This window comes from Lynx canadensis, chromosome A1, assembly GCF_007474595.2.
Source record: "Lynx canadensis isolate LIC74 chromosome A1, mLynCan4.pri.v2, whole genome shotgun sequence".
Taxonomy (NCBI): Eukaryota; Metazoa; Chordata; class Mammalia; order Carnivora; family Felidae; genus Lynx; species Lynx canadensis.
In genome coordinates, this window is record NC_044303.2 from 104418568 (window position 1) to 104443320 (window position 24753).

Consider the following 24753-nt stretch of genomic DNA (forward strand, 5'->3'; position numbering starts at 1 on the left):
AATGAAAACACAGGAAAGTCTCCTTATCTGGAGGTGGGGAATAACTTAGGGTAGGTCAGCAACTATGAAGAGATCCAGTTAGGAAATACTGTCAAAGAGGGGCGTCTGGGTGGCTCATTGATTAAGTGTCCAACTTGAGCTCAGGTCATGATCTCAATGGTTCATGGGTTCGAGCCCCGTGTTGAGTTCTGCGCTGACAGCTCAGAGCCTGGAGCCTCCTTTGGATTCTGTGTCTCCCTATCTCTCTGCCCCTCCCCCACCCACACTCTGTCTTTCTCTCTCAAAAATAAACAATAGTAAAATATTGTCAAAGAAAAATGCCCACCATACCCTTAAGCGATAGCTTCTGGTAACTTTGGTCTCCTGTCTCAGTTGCTGTTCATTCCGGGGTAGCGTCAGATGCTACTCTATGCTTAGGTGGTGGCTATAGTCAATTAATGTGTTATGTTTTAGGATGTCAGTTCCACGGGTTTTTGTAATTTGACCAAGCACTGATAATTAGATCAAGACTTCCTGTGTCCTTTGTAATGAGTGAAAAATAACAATGCAGTTAGAAAACTGTCACAAGATTATGTGCTTTCTGCACAGCTCCCATGTGTCCTTGGTATTGGCAGCTTATGTGCTAGGTAAAACTCATTGATTCATAGCTTATTAGATGGAAAATTGCATGTGATCTTAATAATTTTCTTATGATACATCCAGCCTAGGAAATTGGCAAGGGGATAGGGAGGGCCTCTGGTAATGTGAATTGTAGAGATGATAGAAGTATCACAGTTATTTTTTCCTTCTAGGAAAAAACATGGTATTTTTATATAGTGGGAAAAAGCAGAGTGAGTTTTTCTGGGGACTGTATGGGGGAATTTCTTTTAAGAATTACCAAAACAGTCATTATCTACAGATTGTGTAGAAGTTAGAGGGTAGTAAGTCATGGCCCTTGCCGTGAAAGAGTTTCATTCTGTTGAAGTAGCCGAGTACATCCACAAATACGGGTTTGTATGGAAAGGGTAATATAAAATAGGTGCAAGGTGCAGTTATTTAACTCTCTTCCTTTTCCATCTTGTACCTGGGCACATAAAGCTTTTATTTGTAATTTTAAGCACATTTTCAACTTCTGACTTCTTTTCTGCCTAATTACTAATATGACAGAGCTTTAAGAAAGAATTTGTAATGGAATAATTTATATTTTTACAGATTGGCAATGGTATAAGCAGCTAAGAACTTGGCACCAAGTTTCGGCTGGTACCATTGGGTGGCTCAAGGTACCACACATCAGTATATCCTCCTCTCATGCATCCGCTTTACTCCACCACTCTGGTCTTGATTGTTGTTGCAGAATTCACCAAATTCTAGTCCTATACTAGTGCACCATCTTACTTTTGACTTCTTGGATTTCCTGTACTTTTCAAGATGTTGCACGGTTTCTGTCATTTACACTGTAACATTCTGAATTTGGAAATGTGCATGTTTCATTATCCATTAAATCAGTGAAATCAAATAGAACATGCCATAGCTTATAAAATGGGTGTGATTTTTAAAATTCAGTATCCTTTCTGGCACAAAAACAGACACACAGACCAGTGGAATAGAATAGAGACTCCAGAATTGGACCCACAAAAGTATGGCCAACTCATCTTTGACAAAGCAGGAAAGAATATCCAATGGAAAACAGACAGTCTCTTTAACAAATGGTGCTGGGAGAACTGGACAGCAATATGCAGAAGAATGAAACTAGACGACTTTCTCACACCATTCACAAAAATAAACTCAAAATGGATAAAGGACCTGAATGTGAGACAGGAAACCATCAAAACCCTAGAGGAGAAAGCAGGAAAAAATCTCTTTCACCTCAGCAGCAGCAATTTCTTACTTGACACATCTCCCAAGGCAAGGGAATTAAAAGGAAAAATGAACTATTAGGACCTCATGAAGATAAAAAGCTTCTGCACAGCAAAGGAAACAACCAACAAAACTAAAAGGCAACCGACAGAATGGGAAAAGATACTTGCAAATGACATAGCGGACAAAGAGCTAGCACCCAAAATCTATAAAGAGGTCACCAAACTCCACACCCGAAAAACAAATGATCCAGTGAAGAAATGGGCAGAAGACATGAATAGACACTTCTCTAAAGAAGACATCTGGATGGCCAAAAGGCACATGAAAAGATGCTCAATGTTGCTCCTCATCAGGAAAATACAAATCAAAACCACACTCAGATACCACCTCACGCCAGTCAGAGTGGCTAAAATGAACAAATCAGGAGACTATAGATGCTGGCGAGGATGTGGAGAAACGGGAACCCTCTTGCACTGTTGGTGGGAATGCAAACTGGTGCAGCCACTCTGGAAAACAGTGTGGAGGTTCCTCAAAACATTAAAAATAGACCTACCCTATGACCCAGCAATAGCACTGCTAGGAATTTACCCAAGGGATACAGGAGTACTGATGCATAGGGGCACTTGTACCCCAATGTTTATAGCAGCACTCTCAACAATAGCCAAATGATGGAAAGAGCTGAAATGTCCATCAACTGATGAATGGATAAAGAAATTGTGGTTTATATACATAATGGAATACTACGTGGCAATGAGAAAGAATGAAATATGGCCCTTTGTAGCAATGTGGATGGAACTGGAGAGTGTGATGCTAAGTGAAATAAGCCATACAGAGAAAGACAGATACCATATGTTTTCACTCTTACGTGGATCCTGAGAAACTCAACAGAAGACCATGGGGGAGGGGAAGGAAAAAAAAAAGAGAGGGAGGGAGGGAGGCAAACCATAAGAGACTCTTAAAAAGTGAGAACAATCTGAGGGTTAATGGGTGGGGGGGGTAGGTGATGGGTATTGAGAAGGGCACCTGTTGGGATGAGCATTGGGTGTTGTATGGAAACCAATTTGACAATAAATTTCATATTAAAAAAAAAAATTCAGTATCCTTTCTGGTAGACCGTTTGGTTTCTGGGAAGCACAGGTTCTCTTTCCTGCCAAGAGGTACCACATTTGGAAGCACTACATAATGATCTGAGATTTAAATATTAGATACTGGTACCTAATAATACCTAATATAGATACTGTGAGTATAAAACCCACACTCAGTTCTGGTCCTTCTAGCAACCTGGCCTGGGCCACGTGCTTGTGAAAGACAGGCTTTCCTTCTCCCAATCCTAAGTACCCCCCCCCCCCCCCCCCCACACACACACACTGGATACTGGGGGGTGGGGAGATACTTGGAGCTTGGGCCTGCCTCTAGCCAGACCTCACAGGCTCCTTCTTGGCCAGGCTTCTAAACGTCAGCTTGCAACGCCCCACCCCTGCTCCCTGGTTGTCCTTGGAGCCCCTTGCCCCTTGGGACAAGGCAGTCCCCTACCACACAGGCCCCACAGGATAAGGCACATGGCAGGGAGGGCTGGTCTCACAGGCTGTGACCCCAGACTACAGACCTGGTCAGTTACCGGGTAAGACCCCTTCCCTGCCCTTCTCAAGACTCAGTCTTTCAGAACCTGTGGCCAATTTCTGCCCATTGCCCCCACGCCCAGCCTGAATCTTACCAAGGCCCTCTCTGCCACCACCCAACCCCAGGCCCTAAATGTGGGCTCAGTCTGTAGCCCCTTAATTTATTCACTCACTCAGCAATAAATAAGCCACGTGTTAATGCACACACACACACACACACACACACACACAAAGATAGTGTAGTAGAATTTTTTGTGATTGTTAAGCAAGCCAGTATTTTTTGTGAATATTGTATAATCTGTAAAATATGAGTTTGTTTTAAATCATGTTTTATGACATGTGTTTCTGCCCAGCTCTGCTCATTTATGTGGGACAGAACTCCTCACGAACACTGATTCTGTTCTAATGAATTCTCTGCTTTAGAACCTGGCCGTTGTATGAACTAAGCATTTTTGTTTTAAATTAATGACTGTATGGGATTGCTTTTTAACAACTAATTTTTCCCCTCTCCTGAACAAGACATCAGTGAAAGGATGCCATCTTGTGGTTTGTTAAAAATACAGAATTTAGGAAAAAAGTTACTGGGAAAGGACTGCTGAGATTTTATATATAAAATTGTTGTTCTATGATACCAAATGAGTAAGAGATGAATACTTTGGACAGGTTTTTTTTTCCATTTTATTTGAGTAGTATAAGATTAATTTAAAAATTCCTGTTAACTAAGGATTCCTCTTCTAGACCATTCTCAAACATCAGTTGTAGAAACGTTCTTCGACAATAGCAGTTTAATTAAGAATTGTTACGGAGAATTTTGGTCTTGAGGCTTTCCTGGTGCCTAATAATTATTGTTTGGAATGAAAAAAATACTTTCCTTTAAAATATAATTATTTGACAAAATATATCCAAAGGAGCCTTAATTCTATAATATAGAACTTCATTTAATGAAAAAGTGATGTAATATAGAAGACAGAGAAATTTCAAATCTCATTTTGGAGGGTTAATAGTATAAACTGAAATAGTATTTCCTCGAGATATTAGGGAAGCCGTTATTTCTAAGTTAGGGAAATCTTAAAATCACCTCTGTAAGAAATGGAAAGTGTTTGCAAGCCTGGGATCAGTTAGTTCTTATGTAATATTGAGGGAGTGTCTGCATAAAATAAAACAGAAACAGACTCAGATATAGAGAACCAATATGGTTACCAGGGGGATGGGGGTTGGGTAAAATAGGTGAGGGGGATTAAGAGGTACAAACTTGAGTTATAAGTAAGCCATGGGGATATGTACAGTACAGTATAGGAAATGTGCTCCATAATAATGTAACAACTTTCTATGGTGACAGATGATAACTGCATGTATCATGGTAATAAGTATTTTGTAAATGAATATAAATGTCAAAATCATTGTGTTGAGCACCAGAAACTAATACATTGTGTATCAACTATACTTCAAATAAAAGTAAATTAAAAGATTTCTATATGATGTATTTTCAGGTCATAAAACTGCTTTTTAAAATAACTTCATTTTCATTTATTTAATCTCATTGTATATCTTGATTTATGTGTCCTGTGGGTCTTGGATTTAATGCTAATTTTATTTTATTTATTTATTTTAGCGTTTTATTCATTTTTGAGAGACAGAGGCAGAGTGCAAGTGGGGGAGGGGCAGAGAGAGGGAGACGCAGAATCCAAAGCAGGCTCCAGGCTCTGAGCTGTCAGCACAGACCCCAGTGCGGGGCTCAAACCCACTGACTCTGAGATTATGACCTGAGCCGTAGTCGGCTGCTTAACCGACTGAACCACCCAGGCACCCCAAATTAATTGTATTTTAATATAATACTTTTCTATTTCTTCAAAAACATCTTCTCTTATTGAAATATGTAGTGTCCTTATAGAACAAGAAGGGCATATGTTCTTACTGACAGCCAAGATTCTGGAACAATGGCCTTATGGACTTCTTTTTTGACCTAGAATCATTAGTAATCATGGAAGGAAAGGCATTGAAAGAGAATGTTGTTATCCGCCAGAGTTGTAGATGCAGTGCTCCTGAATTGCTCATCTAATTTTAGTAGATTATGGCAGCCTTTATTTAAACTGCATCTTCTTTTGTTTGCCCTTCAGCAAGGAGGGGGAAGGCTTCAAGTCAGGGGTATAATTTGGTATCTTGTACCTTTAAATGTCTTACAGTTATGCTAAGAAGGAATCGGATCTTAATGGAGCCCAGATCAAGCTTCGAGAATATGAAGCAGCATTGAATTCTAAAGATGCAGCTCTGGCCACTGCACTTGGTGACAAAAAAAGTTTAGAGGCAGATTTGGAGGATCTGAAGGATCAGATTGCCCAGGTAAGGCAAACTCTGCCTTTGAACCATATTGGGAGTTTAGTTGCCCCATCCGACTCGGTTGATTGATTGAGTTTTGAATTAAATTTGAAAATATTTTTTGTTTTTAAAATTTATCGTGATTTTTTTTGTGGCTTACCTGAAAGATAGTCTTAACGCAGCTGACATACAAAGTATCTTCGCTTCTCAGTCATTGCACTTGTGGGTCATGCAGATCTTACTGGTGCTCTTCTTCGTTTTTGTTGTGCTTATGCTTATTTTTACTCTCAAAACCTCTTTCGTTATTGCACCAAACTGTAAGATCGGAAAAGAAAAACTCATACCACTGCTCCACACGCAGGAAACAAATGAAAGTAGTGGCAAAAATCATCGGTATATGTCTATTACTCGTTGGCAGTTACCAGATCTGAGAGGTTTTGGTGTGGCGTTCTGGGTGGGACCAGCAGTTGACTACACAGTTCTGTGATAAAGGTTGTAATAAGAGACTCTCATATATTGGTAAAAGAGAAGATAAAGATAAGAGATATGGAAGTTTTAAGACTTGATTAGATTCAGTCCATAGGTGTCTATTAAATTCATTACTAAATAATCGCTGTGTGATTTTCATCAATTTTTTTCCCTTATATTAGTTGGAAGCCTCCTTAGCTGCTGCCAAGAAACAGTTAGCAGATGAAACTTTACTTAAAGTGGATTTAGAGAATCGCTGTCAGAGCCTTACTGAGGACCTGGAGTTTCGTAAAAACATGTATGAGGAGGTAACTGTATGGTTTTATTTTTGTAAGAAATGGGGGGATCCTAAAAGGTTTGTTCTAACCATATATATATATATATATAAAGTTGGAGGGGTTTTATAGCTGAATTATTCAAGGCACTGCTGCTGAAATGTTGTATGTAAGAACTCAAACTCTTAAGATAAACAGATAGGATTTCACTTTATCTGATTCATAGAGGCTTGGTCATAGCAGTTAATATCAACCTGTTTAAGCATTTGTATTAGTTATCTGTTGCTTCGTTAATAAGTTACTCTAAAATTTACCAACTTTAAACCACAGATCTCTGTTATGTCACAGTTTCTGAAGGTCAGGAATCTGAGAGCTGCTTAACTAACTGCCTTGTTATTAGAGTCTCTCATGAGGCTGCCGTCAGGCTTTCATCCTGGACGGAGGAACCGCTTCTGAGCTCATGCACAGGTTGCTGTCATGAAGAGTCACTTCATCTTGGGCTTTTCCATGGGGCTCCTCATGATGAGAGAGAAAGAGAGAATGCAAGACAGAAGCCTCATTATCTGCCATAACCTTTCTAATCCCACAGAGTGATGTACCATCACTCTCTTACCACACAGACCAACCATGATGCACTGTGGGATTCTACAAGGGTGTGACTGTCAGGAGGCAGCAATCAAGATTGGGGATCATCTTGAAGGCAGGCTGCCCACAGCATTTACAGTTATATATGTATATTTTAAAATATTGTTTACAAGCCTTGACTTCTGTGGTCAAGCCTTGGTTGGGGAAGGTAGCAGCTGTTGTCAAAAAAACAAGTAATAAAATTGAAGAGAACAGGGAATGTACGTATATTTCCTCAAAATTGAAGAGGATTGGAATGAACCCAGGGTATATGGAACCTGCAATTAAATACTTCGTGATTTTAGAGGTAATATAATTTTTGAAAACTGTTTAACAGTGATGTAAAAAATGGGGAATTAGTGTGGAACTTAAAATTTTTTGTTACTTGGCGAAAAAAATAATAAAATAGAAATTTGACTATTTTTGTAACTACATGCTATTAAAACATACAGGTATGGGGGGCACAGTGCACTTACTGGGCAAACAGACTTTGGACAACTCTTTTTTTTTTTTTTTTTTTTAAATTTTTTTTTTCAACGTTTATTTATTTATTTTTGGGACAGAGAGAGACAGAGCATGAACGGGGGAGGGGCAGAGAGAGAGGGAGACACAGAATCGGAAACAGGCTCCAGGCTCTGAGCCATCAGCCCAGAGCCCGACGCGGGGCTCGAACTCACGGACCGCGAGATCGTGACCTGGCTGAAGTCGGACGCTTAACCGACTGCGCCACCCAGGCGCCCTTTTTTTTTTTTTTTTTAATTTTTTTTTTTTCAATGACAACTCTTGAGTCATTTATTTAAAAGTGAAATGCCAATACTTGCTATTTTTTTCTTAGAAGAGTGGTGACCATCAAAGTGGAATATTTTGTGTAGTTCCTTGTAAAGATTATAGTGAATGCTGTCATTTAATTGTTAACTACAGCTTTGCTTTATAAATGGAGATATTTTTATATTAAGTTGACTTACATTATTGTTTTGTTTTGATAAAATTGCCGATGGTGTATCATTACTTAGTTTTTATGCTGTGTGTGGACTCCTGCATCTTTAAACCAAGAATAGGGTATTTTTTTTTTTCCTTTGCAAGTCACGGATTCTACATAAAATAATAAATGAAAAATGGCACCAACAAAAAGTAGTATTTTGGGGGTTGCATAGCATCTTTGAATATTTTGGATTTTGCCTTTTATGAGAGAATGAATGTAAAATATTCATGTTTTTAACAGAGGATATAATACTTTTCAATAAATATACTTAAGTTCCTTACTATGAACAGTTAAGGATTAGGAGGCGAGAAAGAGGAAGATGAAAAACATGAAGAGGAGGAAAGGAGGTAGACAAAGGGCAAAATCAGTAGGTGTTTAGTATTTGTTGAACTAAAAACCTTTCATTTGCGTGTTTTCATGATTTAAGTGTCATTTGCTTCATCAAGTTTATGTCAGCCGTGGGAGACAGAACTGGAATTTGAACCCTGGTTTTCAGATTCTGTCAAGCGCATTTTCCTCTGCAATGAACATTTAAAAGGAAGATGAGGAAATGCATAGGGAACCACGTGCAGGAAGAGGACACAAAAACAAATGTCGGTGGGTTATATCCCCCTCTTGTGGCCTCTTGAATTATTGCCATTAAAGACAGCTCTTTTGTATTTCCAGCGCTAGAAGCTGGAATGGAGGTTTTATTCTGGGACTTGTCTTTCTAGGCATCCTAGTTTTGGATACTTCTTTATAACATAAAGTGAAGGATTATGCCTACTATTTCTGATCTTAAATAGTGAATGATCATATGTACTTGAGAGAGTAAAGTAATATTGTTAATGTTTTTTTTTTTTTTTTTAGCATTTATTTCTTTTTGGTAGAGAGAGAGAGAGAGAGAGAGCGAGCAAGCATGTGAGCAGGGAGGGGAGAGAGAGAGAGAGAGAGTGAGAATCCCAAGCAGGCCCTGCACTGTGAGCACAGAGCCTCATGTGGGTCTGGAACTCACAAACCATGAGATTGTGACCTGAGTTGAACGCTTAACTGACCGAGCCACCAAGGTGCCCCATTGTTAGTACAGTTTCATATCAGTTGATATTCATGCCTTAGCACCAGCTGTTAAAATAAGTCACATAAATTAGCTTGCATCTTAGTATGTTTAAGTAGATAGTTTTATTATACATAAATCTTGTAGTTAAAGTTGCCCCGGTTGGCAAGTTTAACTTTTCACGTGGATTTTTTCTATAGATGTCCTGAGGATCATTACACCAGTGTAGAAAAACAGATGGTAATCAGTGCACATAGTTAATCCATGGTTGCATGGTACTTTTGTAAGTCTTCACGCCGTTCCTGGTCTTGAGAGAAGTATATAGCTGTGCCACTGAAAAGAAACACAAAATTCTTAGGGCTCTCGTTTCTGTCATTAGTTCCATCTCACAAATCTCCTTTGCAAGCAAAGGCAAAAGCGAGGTCTTTTCACCTGCCCGCTGTAGGAGAGACAAAAGGAGGTTAGCGTGTAACACTTAAAGTGGCCCCGATGTTGCTTGGACTGGTACTAGTGCAGCCATGGTAGGTAACTTGGTTTCGTGTAATTTTTTCCCCCAGGAGATTAACGAGACCAGGAGGAAGCATGAAACTCGCTTGGTGGAGGTGGATTCTGGACGTCAGATTGAGTATGAGTACAAGCTGGCTCAGGCCCTTCACGAGATGCGAGAGCAACACGATGCCCAAGTGAAGCTGTACAAGGAGGAGTTGGAGCAGACTTACCATGCCAAAGTGAGCGGTCTCCTGTGAGCATGGGCTTGAGTCCTGAGAACTCTTGCATCAGGCACCCTGAAGAACATGACTTGATGGTTGTCTTGTGCTAGTTTTCCTAAATGAGTTCCCCTAGTCTCTATGAAAATAGAAAATGGACTTAAAAAAAGTTTTTTTTAACGTTTATTCATTTTTGAGAGACACAGACAGTGCGTGAGCGGGGAAGGGCCAGAGAGAGGGAGACACAGATCCGAAGCAGGCTCTGGGCTCTGAGCTGTCAGCCTAGAGCCCGATGCAGGGCTTGAACTCATGGACCACGAGATCATGACCTGAGCCAAAGTCGGCCACTTAACCGACTGAGCCACTGAGGCGCCTCGAAAATGGACTTTTTAAAAAAGTTTTCTATAACGTAAATGATACTAGAAATTATTGAAAGAAAGTAGGGTTATTTCACCCATATCAGGGGTAAGGGTTTCTTAATAGAGGTAAGTTGTGTCTTAATAGTTAAACCCAAGCCTTCTGAAAATACTTCCCTCCCCGTGGCCAGTACTAATCATGCTGTCCTACATGTGCATTTAACAGCGGATGAATGTCAGACGGCACCTCGTTCTGACTTGCATGGCATCATTGTGCATTGGTTGCGACCACCACAACTCAAGCTTTTTTGAACAGAGGCTAAATGGAAAGTGTGGTATTTCTTCCTCTGCCGCCATTATTCATCTAAAAATACTATAGAAACTTTCCACTTGTGTTAGCAGATCATGCAAAAATCTTTAACACCAATGAGTGTAGGCTTTCCTCATAAATGATTTTATCCCAGTGTGTGAAATGTAAATGATTTGATTAAAAAGAGTTAGTGGAAGACTTAGAAAAATTAAGGTCATCGAAATGTTGAATATAATTTCTGTTGAATGGCCTCAAACTGTTTGTTGATGTTGCTTTGAATTCATTTCTGAAGTAGTCCTTGGCTAGTGAAAGGGAGGGATCTTTGAAATCTTACATTGAATTGTCTGATACTCCATACTAGGCATTGTGCTGGGCAGTGAAGGAGCCAAAGTATAACGTAGGTTTCGTCCGTCACATAGACTGTGTCCCCAGAGGGAGCCAACAGACTAACAACGTCCAGAAAAATGTGTCTCAGGCACACGCAGAGCTGAATGTTATGGGCATTTGGAGAAATAGGATGTTTCTAAGGGGCTATATTTTGCTTCTGAAAGGAAGTGTTCTACTTGGTGGGAAATAATCTATGAGTTAGTACTCTCTGCTTTTGGCTTTATCTTTTTTTTTTTTTTTTTTTAAGTTTATTTATTTTGAGAGAATCCCAAGCAGGCTCCACACTGTCAGCTTGGAGCCACATGTGGGGCTGGAACTCACGAACGGTGAGATCATGACCTGAGCCGAGAGATCAAGAGTCGGACAGTTAACCGACTGGGCCTCCCAGGCGCCCCTGGCTTTATCTTCTCTAATTAGATAATTAGATTTGGTGGGTTAGAGATATGTGATGTTTATTTTTCTACAGACATCACCCACAATTAAGTTGCTAGTACCCAGTCTCCTCATTAGCAGTATTACCTAACACATTAGAAATACTCAGGTAAAATATGTAAGTATTAAACTTTGGGGAGAGAACCTCATGTATTACCATTATTAAGCTCATATGGTGGGAATTGAACCTAAAGTCAGAAAGACGTGTAAGATAATTCATACCACGTCAGCAAACTTCATGATGCTTTTCCTGTTTCATCAGCCAGTTACTAGTAGGGCTTAGGTTTGAACCGAAATGCCTTGAGATGAATCATACTTCCTCATTGTTTGCTCTAAGTCACTAGATAAGGCTGACTCTTGTTTGTTCTTCTTTTAGCTGGAGAATGCCAGACTGTCATCAGAGATGAATACTTCTACTGTCAACAGTGCCAGGGAAGAGCTGATGGAAAGTCGTATGAGAATTGAGAGCCTTTCGTCTCAGCTTTCCAATCTACAGAAAGAGGTTAGTAAGTGTCTTCTTCCAAGAATAATGTAAGCTGCTCTTGAAGGCCACCTTGACCACTGTCGTCCACCTGCTTGGCTCAGCCTGATGTCATTGTGCAGAGAGCATCGTAGTTAGAAAACTACACTCTTGTGTCACAGGGCTTTCCTGGTTTGTTGATTTTGCACTACATAAACGTCCCCTGGGTAGGACTGTTACTCCTAAATTAATAGATTACCCAGAACTAAAGAGGTTTCCCTTAGGAAGTGACATGCTGATTTATTTCTAGGGCTTACCCCTTGGACCCAGATTTTCTGAACCATCTAGCAGCCTCATCCTTTTTCTTCACATTTGGAAGCCATAATAAGAAAAACATGCAAAAATTCTTTGTGAGTGGTAAATGCTTTGTGATTTTGGACAGATTCTCTCAATGTTTGAACTACGTAATAATTAGGGTCATCAGATGTAGCATTAGTTGCCTATTAAGAATTTAGCAACTGATTCATTCGTCAGTACACCTAAGTTGCAAATGATGACATTGCTGGTTGTGCTGACGAAGTGCCTCCCAGTTGTGATGGGGCCCTGAAGGTGCATCTCCAGGCGGTGGGGACGCCGCTCGAAACCGGTCTCAGTGTACGGGTGGTGTTGATGTGGACACAAAGTACACAAGCGACCACTTAAGTATGCAGAATGCTTTGATAATCTGCCGCTCACCTTAATTACTGGGGAAGTAATTTCAGCCTCCGTTTCCCATCAGGGAGGAAATTTTTGTTGTCTTAAATTTTCCCCATAAGAATAAACTCTATTCTTGATCAAGTTTTCCTTCCATTTTATTTTATTTTTATTTTTATTTTTATTTTTATTTTTATTTTTATTTTTATTTTATTATTTTTAGTAAAATGTTTTTCTGATTATAAAACTGAAGACTTTTTTTTGCAAGAATTTAGAAAACAAGGTAAACAGTGAGTTACATAAAATGGGGTAATGTAAAAAAAAAGGGGGGGGTGTCTGGGTGGCTCAGTGGGTAGAGCATCTGACTTTGGCTCAGGTCATGATCTCGCGGTCCATGAGTTTGAGCCCTTCATCGGGCCCTGTGCTGACAGCTCAAAGCCTGGAGCCTGCTTCTGATTCTGTGTCTGCCTCTCTCTCTGCCCCTCCCCCGCTCATGCTTTATCTCTCTCACTCTCAAAAATGAATACATGTTAAAAAAGTTAAAAAAAAAAAGAAAGAAAGAAACTTGTACATTGCCTGTTTTGTGTACTTTATTATTCATGACATAATTTAAAAAATTATTTTAGACCTATTTTGTCCTGACAGTATTTTGAAGTTTTCATGTAGCAATAGGACTAGAAGGATCTTTGAGTTCACTCAGTCCGCACATAATCTTAGGCCAAAGGCGGAGAAGTGATTGAGTTCACTCAGTCTGACACAGATCTAGGTGAGTTTAAATACTTGCCCAAGAGGCTGCAGGCTGATAGATGGGTTTTTCTCCTAGTTCCCTGTTTTTCCTTTTACCCCTCATACTCTTTAAAGATAATCTTTTTTTCCTTTGCACCATCTTAAGAGCTACCTTTCCAAAAAAAATAGGCTTCTGTGTTCCTACTATGTGTTGACATTTACTATTTTTCTCCATTTAATAAATCATACTCTAGTCATCCCCTTTCTCTGAATTTCACATGGCCCCTACCCTTTTTTTTCTTGGCAGCTGCATATTCCACTTAGTTATGCTAGGTATAGATGTTTTACAGACAGAGGCACAGACTTGCCTGTTAAATAGTGATAGGTTGTGAAACTTGGTAGCCACCTTTCCTGACTCAGGCTCAGGGCTGTTTCCCTCTTGGCTTCTTAGTTATACTCCTGTCCTTGACAGTTTTTTGTTAACTTCTGGTTAATGGTCTTTAAACCGTGTTAGGCGGGGCCCTGGGGGTTTCCAGGAGCTAACTCCTTACGAAATAGGAGAGATGCACCTCCTTCAGCCAGAATAGTTTTAAATTTCTTTGACTTTGGGGAGCTGCAGGGGGCGGGGTGTCCTTCCTCTGTTCATTACTGGTATCAGCTTTTATGGTAAGTAATATATCTTGAGGAGTGTCTTCATTAGTTCATAAACTTTAGCCTCTTAGAAAGAGAAGCAAAAAGCCACCCCTCCCAGTATTTCCCATTGTGTATTTTAACTGCATTTGTTGTTGGGCCATACCTGTTTCCTCATGCTGCCTCTTAGGCCATACAGTTTCCTTTTGGTTATTTGACTTATGCTAGTGAGGTACTTCTTAAACTTGATTTAAAATTGACATAGTCTTGGGGCACCTGGCTGGCTCAGGCGGTAGAGCATGAGACTCTTGATCTCAGGGTTGGAAATTTGAGCCCACGATGGGTGTAGAGATTGCTTAAACATAAAAAAAATAATACTAAAAAAATAAAATTGACATAGCCTTTAAAATGCTGACTTAAAATATTTTTAAATAACATAGATATGATAGTAGTAGTCTGTTTTGAAATTAGGAATTTCGTTTATTGCTTACAGCATTTCTTTTATTTCTGTCTAGTTTTTTAGTGGCCAAATTACTTGGTTGATCACAGTCTGTCTGGCTTGCAGAAGACTCTCCATTAGCACTTTGAAAGCACCTCTAAGTTTTTTTTTTTTTTTTCTTTCTAACATTCAGACTCTGGAAGCTTCTATTGTAGCTAGACCCTAATAAACTGGTACAATTATGTTACATACTATTCAAACAAACAAACAAACAAAAGACCAGCAGAAGTCAGCTATAAAGTATTTTAGAGTGAGGGGTAGGATCATACATGTAGATAATCTAGTTTGACTTCTTCATTTTTCAAATGTGGACACTGGTTTAGTGAGGTTAGTTACAGCTTGCCCCGAGTTTTGAAGGTACTTAATGGCAGACTTGCAAGAAGAATCTAGGTCTGTCTCTCATGTTGTATTCTTTGTGTTTGTCTACACGACAGGTGTTGTGTAGCTATTTAAAATATCGTTTATTTCTAGGGGTGCCTGGGTGGCTTGCTTGAGTATCCAACTCTTGATTTTGGCTCACATCATGATCCTGGGATTGTGGGATCGAGCCCTGCATCATGTTTCATGCTGAGCTTGGAACTTCCTTGAGATTCTGTTTCTCTAACTCTCTATCTGTCTCTCTCCCTCTGTCCCTCAACTCCACTTGTGCTCTCTCTCTCTCTCTCTCTAAAATTAAAAAAATATATATACAATTTATTTCTAAATGATTCAGAGTAACTTTAAAACTTTTTTATACCTTGATTTTGTTTTTTCCCCACTTATATAGCTCTGTAATATCAGAGGCAGAAAAGTAGAGACATTTTTAGGTTTACAAATCTGGGCTCAGAGGTTACCTCTGAATCTTGGGTACTTCATGCCTTTCATCAACTCCTTTAATGTTTGTTTATTTTGCAAGAGAATGAGAGAGAGCTTGGGCAGGGGAGGGAAAGAGATAGAGTTCCAAGCAGGCTCCTCACTGTTAGTACAGAGCCTGACACGGGGCTCAAACCCAGAAACCGTGAGATCATGACCAGACCCAAAACAAAGAATTGGATGCTTAACCAGTTGAGCCACCCAGGCGCCCCTGCAAATGCAGTTTAAATGCAAGTTTTCGAGGTAGGGATTATGTTTAGTATCACTCTTAAGATGAATGCCTGCTTCTGATATGGACTGTCAGATGCTGCTCTGGATTTTAATTATTTTTTTTTTTTTTAAATTATTTTTTTTTTTTTCCAACGTTTATTTATTTTTGGGACAGAGAGAGACAGAGCATGAACGGGGGAGGGGCAGAGAGAGAGGGAGACACAGAATCGGAAACAGGCTCCAGGCTCCGAGCCATCAGCCCGGAGCCTGACGCGGGGCTCGAACTCCCGGACCGCGAGATCGTGACCTGGCTGAAGTCGGACGCTTAACCGACTGCGCCACCCAGGCGCCCCTTAATTAATTATTTTTTAAATTACCTTTTTATTTTGGCATAATTCTGGATTTACAGAAAAGTTAGAAAGGTAGTACAGGCAGTTCCCCTGTCTCCCTCAACCAGTTTTCCCCCATTGTAAGCATCTTATATTATCATGGTATATTTGTCAAAATGAAAGTGCTGCTGTTGGTACAGTACTACTAACTAGACCACAGACTATTTGGATTTTATCACATTTTCTATTGCACTTGTTTTCCTTCTCCAGGGTACCACCTGTCTCCCTAGTCTCATCAGGCCTGTGACAGTTTCTTAGGCTTTCCTTGTTTTTTATGACCTTGAGAGTGTTGAGAAGAACTGGCCCCTTACCGTGTATACTGTCTCCCAGTCTGGGTTTGTGTGGTGTTTTTCTCATGATTAGACTGGGGTTCTGGGTTTTAAGTGCCTTTCTTGTCTCATCATGTCAGGGGTCACATGACATCATTGGTGATACTAACCTTCATCACTGGTTAAGGTAGTGTTTGCCAGCTTTCTCCACTGTCATTACCATTTCTTTCTTTTTATACTCTGTTCTTGGAAAGCAACCTACTAAGTCTAGCCCACTCTTGAGGGTTAAGGGATGGGAAATAAGCTCTCCATCCTGAAGGGGTATCTACATTTATTATTAAGTGGAATTCCCTAGTAAAGATATGTCTCTTCTTTTTAAAATTTATTTATATTTTATTCATTCATTTTGTTTGTTTATATTAGTATGGACTCATGGATATTTATTTTATCTTTTGGGTTAATCCAATTCTACATTCCTTTATTGGCTTAGATGGTCCCAGCTTTGGCTATTAGGAGTTCTGTCAGATTGCCTATCATGTCCCCCCCTTTTTAAGCACTTCTTTACTTTCTAGTACTGTAAGATACTCCAGGTTCATCTTGTATTTTCCCTGCACTAGAATCAGACATTTCTCCTTGGAGCCTTGGTTCTTTTTATTAGAGAATAGTATATAGAAATGATGATCTCGGGGCGCCTGGGTGGTGCAGTCGGTTAAGCGTCCGACTTCAGCCAGGTCACGATCTCACGGTCCGTGGGTTCGAGCCCCGCGTCGGGCTCTGGGCTGATGGCCCAGAGCCTGGAGCCTGTTTCCGATTCTGTGTCTCCCTCTCTCTCTGCCCCTCCCCCGTTCATGCTCTGTCTCGCTCTGTCCCAAAAATAAATAAAAAACATTGAAAAAAAAAATAAAAAAAAAAAAAAGAAATGATGATCTGGACACTGAGTGTCTCACTGGTCTGGGGGTGTCATTGCTTCTAGGCCCTCTTGTGGATGGAGCTAGCTGACATAGGTATTATGCTAAGCCAAGTTTACACACTTTCTATAATGTATTTCTGTCCACTTGTATTTATATTAAACAAAACCCAAGTTAATATAGATGTTTCTGACTAACCCCATCCCACAGGGTTCATTTTAGGCTTTCTTGTTTGCTTGTCTATAACTTTTCTCTTTGAGAGTAAAAAACCTAGTTTCTCCCATCCTGTTTACTTATTTGTTCAACCCAAGTATAGATGTAAAGCACTTTCAAAAATGTTAACCCATACCCCTGTGAGAAACACATAAACCGATTAAAGGGTAGTGTTTCTGCACAGTGTAGATCCTCTTTTGATTTTTCGCCTTCTAGGTTTAATTTTTGCACGATACATGCCCTTTGGATTCTGCTCTGATGCAGCTACTTGTGATTCTAAGGGTGTGAACTATCTATCAGGCTTTGTTGAGTTGATCACCTTTGTCATTTTTTGAGGTTACTGAGATGAATTCTGTCTTGGAGAAATGCAGAAGAATAATAACCTAGTGAGCCACAAGGTTCTCAGATGAACTTTCTGGCTCAGGCTGTGTGATTTCTCATTTTTTTAAATACCAAATGCAAAGTTTTATGCTTAAAATAGTATCTTACAAACCACACTATATTGTACAGTCTTTGTATGCTGCCTGGTCATGAGAGCACAGCAGTGCTAAAGGGACACTGTCTCTGGGAGTTACCAGAATCCCTTTCTGTGGTTTCTGCATAATTCCAGCAGTTCTCCAAAGCATACTTTCACCCTTAGGTTTCTTTTGTCAGTGAGTTTCCTACCTTTTTCGTTCTTTACCACTGAGTTTCCTATCTTTTTTGTTCTTTACTTTTGTTAATTTATACTTTTGAGTGAAAAGGTTTTTAGGGGAGCCAGACTTGACTTTTACTAAAACCACAACTTTTAAAATTTTGTTTTATTTGGCCAAATACAGAAAAATTATATGTACGTTTATGACATACTGCATTTGAAGAATTTACCTCTTTTTAAAATCTTTTACAAGTCAAAAGTTCCCAAGGGCTGTATTTTGTATTTGAGAGATTTTGGTTTTTAATTTTTTTTTAAGTTTACTTATTTTGAGAGATAGAGAATGTAAGTGGGAAGGGACTGAGAAAGAGGGAGATCATATATCTATCGATCTTAACAAAAAATATTCAAGCAGTCTTCTTAATTTGTGTCGAGAGAGCCAGCCTGAGTGGGGGAGGGGCAGAGGAAGAGGGATAGAGAGAATCTTTTATTTATTTATGAAAATTTTTAGCTTTATTTGTTTTCCCATCCAGGAAATGGTTTAAGATAGGTGCTTTGTGCTAATGTTGAAACATTCCTAGAAAGTAATTGTGTTCCCTTGACTCTGAAGTCTAGAGCATGTTTGGAGAGGATTCAAGAGTTGGAGGACTTGCTCGCTAAAGAAAGAGACAACTCTAGGCGCATGCTGTCTGACAAAGAGCGAGAGATGGCGGAAATAAGGGATCAGATGCAGCAACAGCTCAATGATTATGAACAACTTCTTGATGTAAAGTTAGCCCTGGACATGGAAATCAGTGCTTACAGGAAGCTCTTAGAGGGCGAAGAGGAGAGGTAAGTAACTTCGGTGTCACTCTGCCCCATACTTTTTGTCCTTCCCCTTTTTATTTAAGAGTAGCAAATAGGATTGAGCTTTTGCAAAAATTTTATTTTAACATATAAGGCAACCTTAAATATTTTCTCTGTCATATTTTAACACTGGAGTATAGATGTAAGTAGAAATGGATCATCTATCTCTCTCAACAACAAAAATATTCAAGCAGTCTTTTTTATTGTATTGTATTCTATCGTATTCTATTTTATTTTATTGTTTGAGAAACTGAGCATGAGTGGGGGAGAGGCCAGAGGAAGGGGGATAGATTTTTTGTTTTTGGAATTTTTTTTAGCTTTATTGAGATATAACTGACAAATAGAATTGCAATATATTGAAAGTGTACAACATGATGATTTGGTATATGTATACATTGTGAAAAGATTCCCACCCCAGAGTTAATTAATATGTCAGTTAGGGAGAGAGAATCTTAAGCAGGCTCCATTCTCAGTGTGGAGCTTGACATGTGGCTGGATCTCGTGACTGTGAGATCATGACCTGAACTGAAATCAGGAGTTGGATACGCTAACCAACTGAGCCACCCAGATGTCCCTGTTAGTATTATTTTAAATGCTGGACTGTGTCAAGATGCAGAGTCTTTTTCTTGAGATTTTAAATATTATGTTGTAAAATACTACATTTGCTGAAAGAGACCTTTATGCTTATTTTTCAAATATGGTTAGTGTATAAATCCTTTGATACCTGTTCTTAGAAAAAAGTTTCAAAGCATAAGTGTCTGATTTAGAATGAAAAGCCAGGGCGCCTGGGTGGCTCAGTCGGTTAAACATCCGACTTCAGGCCAGGTCATGATCTCACAGATTGTGACTTCTGGCCCCGCTTCGGGCTCTGTGCTGACAGCTCAGAGCCTGGAGCCTGCTTTGGATTCTGTATGTCCATCTTTCTCTGCCCATCTCCTGCTCATGCTTTGTCTCTCAAAAATAAATAAATGTTAAAAAAAAAATTTGGAATGAGAAGCCATTTAGTTTCAGTGTTACATACATTGTAGTAGGTGGGTTGGTTCCTCTCCCCATGTTTTCCAGACTTCCTGCGTAACAATTACATTCTGTTCCTAGGGAAAAACATTCCGATACTATTTTTTTTTTTTAACGTTTATTTATTTTTGAGACAGAGACAGAGCATGAACAGGGGAGGGGCAGAGAGAGAGGGAGACACAGAACTGGAAGCAGGCTCCAGGCTCTGAGCCATCAGCCCAGAGCCCGACGCGGGGCTCGAACTCACGGACTGTGAGATCGTGACCTGAGCTGAAGTCGGACGCTTAACCGACTGAGCCACCCAGGCGCCCCTCCGATACTATTTTTTAAAGAACATTATGGTGGGCACTCTAGCACAAAGACTTTTGTCTTAGTTAAGATGTATATCAGCCTTGTTCAGCAGATCTTCAGTGATGTTTTGCCTTTGAAATGCGTGTGTAGGATATTAATACCATTTTTACTAAAGTTGGAAGTGCATAATTGTCTCATAAATGGATTATTTTTCCCCTGTAGATTGAAGCTCTCTCCAAGCCCTTCTTCTCGTGTGACAGTGTCCCGAGCATCCTCAAGTAGGAGCGTGCGCACGACCAGAGGGAAGCGGAAGAGAGTCGACGTAGAAGAGTCTGAGGCAAGCAGTAGCGTCAGCATCTCTCATTCCGCCTCGGCCACTGGCAATGTCTGCATTGAAGAGATCGATGTTGATGGGAAATTTATCCGCTTGAAGAACACTTCTGAACAGGTGAAAAACAGATTCCCCCTTTTTTTCTAGGAAGGCTTTGCTGATTGGTAGACTATTTTGCATTGCTAATAATTCCTCAGCCTTTATTTGGATTCAGTAGTCTTCATAGAATAAGAGTTGTCCTCCTCTATTTTTTACTTAAATTCACGGAGTAAAATACATATTGAAATAGGAGGAGGAAGAGGAGAGGGTACACTTAGTGATTTAAAGATGTCCTTCCTTAGCCTTTCTGTACAGAGCCACAGCTTTTTCTCACACTTGGCCATTCTCTCACAGTGGCCTTCCTAAGGATGAGTTGTTGTTACCCCCTTCCCTAGCCAGATTGGTGGAAAAGTTGGAGTGGGAGTGTGAAAATGGGAGATATTTTTTCACAGCTGTTAACATCAGAAAAGGAAGGAAATGTGAGGCTAGAGTCACATATATGCAGGGAGTATTTTGCTCTTTAAATGAATAAATGAATAAAAACTCATGATTTAATTTATATGAAGAATTGTATGGAGCCCTATCTTGAAATTATTTGTTTAAAAGTTAAACAAGGGGCGCCTGGGTGGCGCAGTCGGTTAAGCGTCCGACTTCAGCCAGGTCACGATCTCATGGTCCGTGAGTTCGAGCCCCGCGTCAGGCTCTGGGCTGATGGCTCGGAGCCTGGAGCCTGTTTCTGATTCTGTGTCTCCCTCTCTCTCTGCCCCTCCCCTGTTCATGCTCTGTCTCGCTCTGTCCCAAAAATAAATAAAAAACGTTGAAAAAAAAAATTTTTAAAGTTAAACAAAATATTCATAGCAGGGAATTGTGAGGTTTTGAGCTGGGGTTTTTGAGAGCTCAGAAGTGAAGTTCCTTCCTGGCTAGGCATCATGGAGCTGGAGGCCATGAAGGGGTGTGTGCGATGATGCTGGATGGCAGGCCTGGGGGTTCCATGGGGGGTGCAGTGGGATGAATGTCACTTCCTGAAGCATTGTTCAGGATTTGTCAAATGTTGTTTGTGAAAACCACTCCTTTTCTCACCAGAGCTATTGAAGCTGCCGTGTGTGTGTGTGTGTGTGTGTGTGTGTGTGTGTTTGTGTGTATGAATACATAATTTGGATGGGCAAAGGAAAGCTAGTAGTCCACATACTAAAAGAGAACAGGCTCTATGCCCTCTTAGTCACGACTTCAAAACCTGAAGAAAAAGAGTAGCCTCTGCTGCTCCATTGTTGTAGTTTGGCTGTTTTTCAAAAGGCCTAATAGCCCTGTGTTGAGTTATTCTACAGCTGGCTTTCAGCCTGGTTTATTCCTGGCTTTGAGTTAGAGATGGATATAGATCAGTCCAGCTAATTGCTTTAAATACCCTGCACCTTTTCTCGGGTGTCAGGCAGCCCTGGGTAGCTTGGGGGCCCGCGGTGATAGACCTCACTTGGGACTGGCTCATTGCATCACTGACCCTTTTTCAGCCCCTCATGCTTTTTTTTTTTTTTTTTTTTAAATTTTTTTTTTTTTTTCAAGTTTATTTATTTTTGGGACAGAGAGAGACAGAGCGTGAACGGGGGAGGGGCAGAGAGAGAGGGAGACACAGAATTGGAAACAGGCTCCAGGCTCCGAGCCATCAGCCCAGAGCCTGACGCGGGGCTCGAACTCACGGACCGCGAGATCGTGACCTGGCTGAAGTCGGACGCCTAACCGACTGCGCCACCCAGGCGCCCCCTAGCCCCTCATGCTTTGAGGTAAGGGAGTTACATGTGGGCAGAAGTGGTATAGGTGCAAAAGATAAAGGACACATTTTCTTCCATCTGTTTTTAAGTTTATGTGTCTGTATTTTTTTAAAGCTTAAATTAATCAAATGTTAGATGTTTATAATCGTGATTATGACCGCTAGATTGTGTTGTAAATTTCAAAGACCCACCTGATCTAGCAGTGACTATGAACCATTTAGTTTGGTTCACATTCCTTTTATTCCAGTTTTGTCTTCTTTAAAATAAAGTACCTTAATATTAAAACTGTAGCACTATTGAAGTTACTGCTCTGCTAAATGACAAAACCATGTTTTCTTTTTGTAGTAGGAAAATAGATTCCTAGGAAGACTCCCATAGAGCCTTCTTAGTTTAACTGCCTGTGTAAGTTCATTTATATGGTTATCTATCACTTTCTGTATATTTCATGTGACCTTGTTTTACTCTTTTTGTGAATAGGATCAGCCAATGGGAGGCTGGGAAATGATCAGAAAAATTGGAGACACATCAGTCAGTTATAAATATACCTCAAGATATGTGCTGAAGGCAGGCCAGACTGTTACAGTAAGTGAATTTAATCATCATTTAATTTAACTTCAGTGTCTTAACTAACAGTTAAAGTAACTCAAGAAAATTTTTGGCTTCAAGGGAAGCATTTTAGAAGTGGGCATTAAAACATCTTTGACATTATTAGGGAATTACAAGTACTATTAAAGATTTTTAAAATCCTATTTTATTGAGAGTGGTAATTGACTATTAAAAGTGAAAGTATTGACCTGTGAATAATCTTTATTTTGTCTACTCCAGTAGATATAAAACAGCTGTCTCTTGACATTATTGTAGCCAGTCTGATTCAGGAGATACTGCTTAGCATAAAGAACTATTAGGATAATCTTTTAATGCTAGGGTATGCCTTAAAATGACAGTTGTCTGCCTTGGGTGACTGACTTTCAGCATCATTTGGGTAGTGCTTTGGTGTCCAGGACCCACCTCACCCTTAGTCACCATCTCTGGTGTTGGATTAGGGACCTGTGGTTTGAACAATAGTCTTTAAGTGATAGATCCTAGAAAGAATCACTTTTTTTTTGAAGTTTATTTACTTAGAGAGAGGGAGAGAAAAAGAGCGTGTACGCATGTGAGTGGCAGAGGGAGGGAGACAGAGAATCCCAAACAAGCTCTGCGCTGTCAGCACGGAGCCCGACATGGTTTCGAGCTCGCAAACTATGAGGTCGTGACCTGAGCTGAAACCAAGAGTCAGACGCTTAACTGACTGAGCCACCTAGGTGCCCCCAGAATCACTTTTTTAAACATAATTTAGCGAGGGTAACGTGGTTTTTACATACATAGTGTTTACATTTCTAGATTTGCAGAGAGATGGGCTTTTTGTGTCACTCTGTATTTTGAGTTCTAAGTGGTTCACTGACCGTTGGCTGTGCTCTGAAACATCACATCTTTAATAGTTACTAAATGTCATTAGCATACTTTCTATAGAAGTAGCATCATTGAGCAAACACAAAATTTCTTTATTTTTCTTAGTAGATTTTGTAAATTGTTAACTTTGATAAAGATGTGAAAATGGTTCATGTTTTCGTTCTTGAAGGATATAGAAGTAACTTTTATCAATTTCTTTTAAAAATACTAAACACATATTTTTAAATTTATGATTGATACACATTTAGTGTTTAAGATCAGAGGCTCAAACTAGTTAGGACTTTTCTTTTAAAAAGTGTCCTAGAGGGGCGCCTGGGTGGCGCAGTCGGTTAAGCGTCCGACTTCAGCCAGGTCACGATCTCACAGTCTGTGAGTTCGAGCCCCGTGTCAGGCTCTGGGCTGATGGCTCAGAGCCTGGAGCCTGTTTCCGATTCTGTGTCTCCCTCTCTCTCTGCCCCTCCCCTGTTCATGCTCTGTCTCTCTCTGTCCCAAAAATAAATAAACGTTGGAAAAAAAAAATTAAAAAAAAAAAAAAAATAAAAAGTGTCCTAGAGCTTGATACCACATTGGGAAAATATGAGATGCTAATTTTGTAATAATGGGTAAAAAATGGAAACAAATATTCTAACCACACTATCTTTTCTTCTCATTAGTCATTACTATAGTGAGAGAAAATTGTTCAGTCCTCTTACATGTCTTTTGGAGGTTGCATAATGTGGTGGAGAGAATCTGACATTTTAATTCAGAAGATTTCAGAATTGAGTGTGCTCTCTGTCTCTGTAAAGTAATGTGGAACCATTATGCCAATCATAGGCTTTTTCCATTAGATATAGTTCCTCAAGGACCAAATAGATAAATATACTATAGGTCTAGTGGAGCTCAATTATCATATAAAATAATGTGATTTTTTTTTTTTTTTTTTTAAGTAGCTAGCCTTAAATATGATAAGAAGCTCTTTGGAACATGGTAGTGATAAGTAATCTTCCTGTAAAATTGTACTAGACAATAGCAAAGATTAATTTAAAGCTCTAGAACACAAAAAAAGAAGTACTTAATTTAAAATTTTCTTGTAGCCACATTAAAGTAAAAAAGATGTGAAATTAACTTCAGTGTTATATTTTATTTAATCCACTATATCCAGAATACTATTCTTTCAACATGTGATCAATATAAAAAATTATTAAGTCAGATATTT

At 39.7% G+C, this 24753-nt stretch overlaps 1 protein-coding gene and 1 long non-coding RNA gene across 2 annotated transcripts in view; one reads left to right on the top strand and one right to left on the bottom strand.

Moving 5' to 3' along the window:
- Positions 1–24753, top strand: part of LMNB1 (lamin B1) — a 57579-nt gene that overhangs the window by 21928 nt on the left and 10898 nt on the right. Inside the window, exons 2-8 of the mRNA XM_030317200.1 lie at positions 5639–5795; positions 6422–6547; positions 9711–9881; positions 11722–11847; positions 18436–18656; positions 20199–20424; positions 22587–22691. Of these exons, the coding sequence (XP_030173060.1) occupies positions 5639–5795; positions 6422–6547; positions 9711–9881; positions 11722–11847; positions 18436–18656; positions 20199–20424; positions 22587–22691 (1132 nt within the window). The remainder of the gene's footprint in view (positions 1–5638; positions 5796–6421; positions 6548–9710; positions 9882–11721; positions 11848–18435; positions 18657–20198; positions 20425–22586; positions 22692–24753) is intronic.
- Positions 9260–24753, bottom strand: part of LOC115515407 — a 31503-nt gene continuing 16009 nt past the window's right edge. The window contains exons 2-3 of the long non-coding RNA XR_003969246.1: positions 9873–9999; positions 9260–9486 (exon numbers count right to left, since the gene is read on the bottom strand). This is a non-coding gene — a long non-coding RNA (uncharacterized LOC115515407). The remainder of the gene's footprint in view (positions 9487–9872; positions 10000–24753) is intronic.